At 40.5% G+C, this 459-nt stretch overlaps 1 protein-coding gene across 1 annotated transcript in view; it reads right to left on the reverse strand.

Moving 5' to 3' along the window:
- LOC119586240 (N-alpha-acetyltransferase 25, NatB auxiliary subunit-like) overlaps positions 1 to 459 on the reverse strand; it is a 20,710-nt gene that overhangs the window by 6,686 nt on the left and 13,565 nt on the right. Inside the window, exon 8 of the mRNA XM_037934942.1 lies at positions 292 to 455. Coding sequence (XP_037790870.1) covers positions 292 to 455 — 164 coding nt within the window. The remainder of the gene's footprint in view (positions 1 to 291; positions 456 to 459) is intronic.

Consider the following 459-nt stretch of genomic DNA (forward strand, 5'->3'; position numbering starts at 1 on the left):
GGGGGGGACAGCTGTTGGAGACCAAAGGTAAATTTTGCATAGCTAATCCTTGGCTCCAAGCTTATGTACCCCCAGGATATTTTTATTTTTTTGAGTGTATAGGACATCATCTCCTACCTCCAGAGGTACTTTCATGGATATTCAGGAAGACCTAAAATTGGATCTTGAAGTGGGGGGGGTATAAGTCAGATCTTGAGGGAAGAGAATCGATAGGCTCAAATACATTATGATTATTAGAGAATACAAGATTTTTGTTTTCTGCCTGCTCACTCTCACTGTTCATGAGCTCACCTGATATCTGTATCTACCATATTTGAAGAGAGATGCAATGTCTCCTGGTAAAGCTTTACAAGAGATTCTGAAAACTCAACATGTTGATATGGCATTAAATTTGCTTGTTCTCCTAGAGCCCTTCGAAGTTGTAGCCAACAAAGATTGCGGTGAATGGCTTCAATCTGC

This window comes from Penaeus monodon, chromosome 21 (genome assembly GCF_015228065.2).
Source record: "Penaeus monodon isolate SGIC_2016 chromosome 21, NSTDA_Pmon_1, whole genome shotgun sequence".
NCBI classification, from domain to species: Eukaryota; Metazoa; Arthropoda; class Malacostraca; order Decapoda; family Penaeidae; genus Penaeus; species Penaeus monodon.